At 48.2% G+C, this 6,146-nt stretch overlaps 1 protein-coding gene across 1 annotated transcript; it reads left to right on the forward strand.

Annotated features, from left to right (window-relative positions):
• Positions 1–1,798: 1,798 nt before the first annotated feature.
• On the forward strand, positions 1,799–5,422 carry CYTL1 (cytokine like 1). The gene is made up of 4 exons (XM_032631965.1): positions 1,799–1,948; positions 3,796–3,840; positions 3,981–4,109; positions 5,339–5,422. Exons 1-4 carry the CDS (start codon positions 1,799–1,801, stop codon positions 5,420–5,422), a joined length of 408 nt encoding a protein of 135 aa, XP_032487856.1.
• The last annotated feature ends 724 nt before the right edge of the window (positions 5,423–6,146 follow it).

Here is a 6,146-nt window from a genome sequence, read left to right on the forward strand (position 1 = left end):
TGAACACAGAAAAGTAGCAAAATAGAACATCAGGGCGGGAAGAGACCTCTCGCTGCCTGGGGTGGTGCTGCTCTGTTTATGGACAGGGAATGGCACCTGTCAGGAACGGATTTTTGTGGGCAGAGACAGGGAGAGGCTGGAGCTGAACTTTCATCCCTGCTGTTGATCCTCGATGCTGCCCCATATCCAGGACACCACGCTCCTTTCCCTCAACCTTCTGGTCCTCCACTTTGGTTGTTTTGTTCTGGGAAGGTGTGCCGGCCTGGGCCGCTCTTCTGCCCTCCCCTGCAGTGAGACAGGCTTTGGAGACAGGCAGACCCAGGTGCACAGCTCTGCCTCCCCTTATAAGCCTTGTGACCCCAGACAGTTTCATATCCCCTGAGAGCCTCAGTTTCCTCATCTGGGAAATGGGAATAACCCCACCCACTTCACTGACTTTCTGTGAAGCTCATGGCATTTGTGACAACAGCTGTGTAGTTGTATAAATGAGCTTCATGCATCACTGCTGGAGCATATGTGATACTTGGTGTTAAGTAAGAACCTTCCTCTCTTTTGACAGCTCCTTCGCGTTGCTTGTTCCTTGGTCTTGGGCAGCCCAAGAGCTCAAACTCATCTCTGGCTGCAAGAGTCCTGCTCTTCCCCAGTTCCACACTGCAGAATGGGAGGACGGAATGAAGACAAGGCAGAAAGCCCCACTGGACCCATTTGCCTCCAGCTTTATGACCTTGTACAAGCCGCTGGAACTCTGTGAGTCTCAATTTTCCCACATGGAAAACTGGACTGTTTTCTGCAGTACCTGCCTCACAGGGATGCTTGTAGGAAAGGAGACAGTGGCATTAGCTCTGACTGTGATAATAGCTCAGCATCTTCTATTCCTCACTATGCTCTTATCATCCCCATTTCACAGATAAGGAGAGGGAAGAAAGAGTTAAGAAACTTGCCCAAGGTCATCACAGAAGTGGGTGACCATGCGATGCACCGAGCACCTAAGGGCAGAGCTTACTCTTCTAACCGGTACCCATGCTCCTGTATTTACAGGAGAGCAGCCTTCAGGGCATCATTTCTAAAAGAGACCCACATATGGAGAACCAACCCTTCCAGTGGGTCTGCTCTGTACCAGGACTTGTGCTGGGAGCTTGAAGTGGACCAGCTACGGGAATGCTCCCACATCCCTCATCACAGGCCCTAGCACAAGCCCATCTTCCAGATGCAGAGGCGCAGCTGCTCAGAAGGCAAGGGATTTCCCAAGGTTCCCCTGGCCAGTCAGTGGTGGGTGGATAGTGATACCCAGGCTGCCTGACCCCAAACCCCAGGATCACTGGTCCTCAATCCATCACTTCTGGTCCCTTTCCCTCCCCCAGTTCTGCTCCAAGAGATCAGCCAGTTTTACCAAACGGTCCCCATTCTAACTGAAGGGGCTGAATGCTCACTCCCGCCCCTCTGGCTGAACCACCATCCCTCCTGTCTCCCTCTTGTCCTCTGTCCCCCTCATCTGCCAATCCTGCCACTTCAGGAAGAGCCCCTGCCAAGAGAGAAAGTTCTATTGCAAGTTGTGTGAGAGGAAGACCCTGTTCCCTTCCAGGTGCCTGGCATCTCCCCCTCCCCGCCCCTGCCAGGAAGCACCTCCTCTCAACAAGGGGGACCTTTAGGTCTGAAAGGCTCCAGTGTCCACAGGCCAGGTGGGCGTGCTCTTGGCCTTGGCTGGGCACCACAGGAAACGGAGGCGTGGAGGACCACCCCCAAGCCTCTGCTTAAAGGGGCGGCTGGCCTCGGGCTGCAGTCAGGCCGCCTTTGCACCATGACCCCCCAGCTGCTTCCCCTGCTGATGCTGCTTCTGGCCGGCCCCCCAGCTGCTCAGCCGGCTCCCCCGACCTGCTACTCCAGGATGCTGGCCCTGAGCCGGGAGATCACCGCTGACTCCCGGAGCCTGCAGGTCACGGAGCCTTCGGTGAGTGCCCTCGGCCCCCCTGAGGACTGGGAGACCCAGTTCTCAAAAATTTGCCTTTGGACCAGGGAAAAAACACTATTTTTCTTTTCTGGTCAATGTTAATTTCAAGGGTATTTGTGTTTTATTCCCATCTTATTAAATACCAATGGTTTGCACTTCCTTTTAAATACAAAGAAAATATAATCAAAGACATCACAATTTTTGTTTATAACTAGCTAGCAAATATCAGAGGATCTGTTTTAAAATGTAAAAAGAGAGAGAGAAAGAGAGAGAAGAGAAGAGAAGAGAAGGGAACAGGAGAAGAGAAGCTCCCATAGAGTTTAGAGATCCAACTTAAGGAGGACCAAAGAGTCCTGCTTATTTCTTCTCTCCACTAGCCAGCAGGAGCTAAGGGGGCAACTCCCAGAATCAGCCCCACCCCTAACCTGCTGTAGGACCCTGAGCAAATTACTCAGCCCTGGGTCTCAGCATCCTCAGCTGTGAGAGGGGATGGCTGGGCCCCTCACCGGCTTCGGGCAGCTGGAGGGTTGAAGACTTGGATGCAGACACAGCCTGCACAGAGGACAACCCAGGATGTCTGCACTGTTTTCAACACTGTGTTAAGAGGAGGACCCAGGGGCTCGGAGCCAGGGGCCACCCAGAACTAGAATCTGGCCTCCTGACAGCCCATCCAGTGTAGAAACAAAACAAATTAAACTTCAAAGGTCTGGTAAAATTTAAAAGTATCCCTTTACCACTTGTGAACCCTTCAAATAAAATGCACCGTTCTCAGACGTGGGGCTTACGATACCCTAACACCTCCTTTGGATTTTCTTTTTGAAACTTAAATGATGAGTATTTTTTTCAACTTATGAAAGTCATATACTTTGAAAATGGTTGGAAAAGGCACAAAAGACAAAGAAGAAAATAAATATTACTGCGATTCTACCACCTAGAGGTGACCTGCTGCCATCACAGTCAGAGGATAGGATTTCAGCTCTGGGTCTGTACATAGTTATCCAAGTGTGTAGACAAATTGGATCAAACAACACAGCAGTTCTGCAATCTACTTTTTAGCGACTCTGTCAAATAAATTAATATTTCTTTGCAACAACATTTGGTTGTATTTTTGCGCCCCAATGTATCCGCAAATTCCTTGCTATTAAATATGTAGAGCAATCATCTTTTAAAAATATATGATTTTAAAGCTTAAAATAATGCATAGGCTCAGAGCTGGAAGGAAGTGGAGGTTATGTGTTCTAACTCTCTAATCTCACAACTGGGAAACCGAGTCACAAAGAAGAAGGAGACCTACCCCACGTCACACAGGGAATCACTGGTCGGGAGGGACCAGAATCTGGGTCTTCTGACCTTCAGGCCAGCACAGAAGCAAAAGTGAAATATAGTAATATGAAAGTGTACATATATATACTGTTTTATATTACTAAAGTATATACTGTATATATTACTATGTCTAGATTACAGTTATAGAACTGTTTTAATATATATACATATATAGACACATATTTATATGTATCTCTCTCTCTCTCTCTATATATATATATATATGTATGTATGTGTGTGTGTGTGTATATATATATATATATATATATATATATATAAAACTGTTCCCTAGCTCATAGTCAATGATGAAATGGTTGCATTCTAAAAGTCGAATTCTAGAAGAGCAGTTTACTTTGGGGGAATGTGGCATATGGTACAAGAAAGTATTGTACATGGCAGCATCAAGGAAGGCCCCAGGGATCTGGGGCTGCTCTGGTTTTGGGGAGGCTGGCAGAGAGCCTTCTGTGGCTAGGCTGAGGGTGTGTCCCTGTGAGCAACACAGAAACCCGTTTCCCTTTCTGCAGGAGCCGTGTGTGAGATACCTACCCAGGCTGTACCTGGATATACACGTAAGAGGGGTCTGTCTGCCTGCGGGAGGGCTTGGAGTGGGAGTGGGGAGAGACTGTGCAGAAGGGCCAGGAGTCCCCAGCTCCCGCGTCTCTGGCTACTGACTTCCACCACGAGACCCGTCCCTGTTGTCCACTCACAGAATTACTGTGTGCTGGCCAAGCTGCGGGACTTTGTGGCATCGCCCCAGTGTTGGAAGGTGACCCGGGTAGATGCCTTGAAGGACAAAGTGAGGAAACTGTACACCATCATGAACTCGTTCTGCAGGAGGGTAAGTGATGCCATTGAACATTCTTTTTCTACTTGTCATCAGCCAAGAACTTAAGAGAAGGGTTAGGAGAAGAGGGAGATGAGGAGGAGGAAAACAAAAGCTTGTGGGGTGCTTCCAGGTCACAAAGCCCTTCCTCAACCCTATAGCTCTTCCTGAGTGCTGGGGGACTCGGGACAAGGCTCCTCCTGTCCTCCAGCTCCATCTCCAACACCCAAGACCACAGGCTGCGAGTCAAATGGGGCTGGGATTGCGGGTAGAGGACTCTGGAATTCCGAGAATTCCCAGAGCCCTGGGATCGGGGGAGACTTCCTGGGGGAGGGGCTTCGGGTGTGCTCCGTGTTGGGAGGAATCTGGCAGCAGAGGGGAGGGAGACGGGAAAAACACAGAATCGGCACTGGTTAAGAGGTAGAAAGCAGAGTTGTGCAGTCCTAGGGGCACAGGCTTCAGCATCAGGCAGACCTGAGCCCCTGTCTTCACCCCCCTGCTTCCTAAATGGCAGTGTCCCCTCCTCTCTCTGAGCCACAGTTTCCTCATTCGTGAATGATACCCATGTCAGGAGAGCATTGGGAAGATAATACTACGTACAACCTGACCCTGTGTGTGCTGGGCGCTGTAGTAACTCCCTCGGTCCTAAGATCTCTATCAAGGTGACTAAACATAGAATACCGAACACCAGGCCTGGCCCAGGAAACTAATAATTAGCTATTAAGTTTTTTAGCTTTAAGTTTTATTAAGATTTGTTTGTTACTATGCATCAAAAATGCGCCAAGCACTTTGTCCCACACCCATTCCCCTCCTCATTCCCCTCTCCCCTTGGTCATGGAGGGGAGACAAGAAGACAGAATACAGTCTGAAAAGTGCTGCTGTTGGCTATAAAGTGTTTGAAGGTGAGACCTGGTGCTGTTACTCATGGTATCGCCGATGTCTGGCCCAGAGTTTTTGCTCAGTAATTGAGATTTATTCAATTATTCACTCCCTTGCCCATCTATCCATCCATCCATCTGGTCAACCAACGTACAACTGAATTCAATAGTCAAAGACTATATGAGATTCAATGGGAAGGTGAAGAAAGACGTAACCAGCTCTCCTTGGGGGAATGAAGGTTGGAAAATTTTCACACAAAGGGGAACAATTGAACAGTCTTTGAGGATAACCAGGAGTCCTATAGTTGTGCATGGGCTCTGTGGCCACCTTCAGTGACATTCCTGCTCATTGCACATCTTTTCCAGGATTTGGTGTTCCTGTTGGATGACTGCAATGCCTTGGAATACCCAATCCTAGTGACCACGGTCCTGCCAGATCATCAGAGCTAAGGCAGCTCAGACCAGAGAGAGACCCCAGGGGGACTGAAGTTATGTCAGCTGCCCAGACACAATGGGCTAAAGCCACGGCCCCCACAGGTCTCCCTGAAACTGTCATGTGTCTCTCCACCTTCTGGAAAACAAGGCTTGTGCTCCTACCCTAGAAACGATTTTTAACATAGTTAGAAGCCTTGCTTCTCCTTCCCCTTGGTTTTGTCTCACCAGGATGGTGAGGTACACAAGCATGTTGATTCGATCACTAAGAAGAAAAGGGCAAACCAGCTTCTTTTTTATGAACAGCTAGCTTGAGAACAAGCAAAATAGTATGTTTGCAGCACCACTTTAACGGGGTAGTGGTACCATTTTTCTTTCTTGATAAAAACCTGCTTTACATTTAACCAAGCTTCCATTTTATACCTTCTCTCTCTACAAATTTTCCTTACACTTATCTTTCATTTTCAAGGAAATTTCATTATCTATAAGATGTATTTGCGAGGTTCATAATTACATAGTGCTGATGGGAACCACTCTTTCATTGAAAGGTGATGAAAATCAAATAAAGACTATCATTACAGTGAGAAACGCGTGTCCTGCTGTATTTGTCCAAGGTGGGTGTCAGGGTGTTTATTTCATGCTCTTTCTGCAAGTTGCTGCTTTTAGCAAGATATGTCTTTCTTCCTCTTTCCATCGAGCACAGGTGTTTCTGGGTCTGCTTCAAACCACCTGTGTGAATGTC

This window comes from Phocoena sinus, chromosome 5 (genome assembly GCF_008692025.1).
Source record: "Phocoena sinus isolate mPhoSin1 chromosome 5, mPhoSin1.pri, whole genome shotgun sequence".
Lineage (NCBI taxonomy): Eukaryota > Metazoa > Chordata > Mammalia > Artiodactyla > Phocoenidae > Phocoena > Phocoena sinus.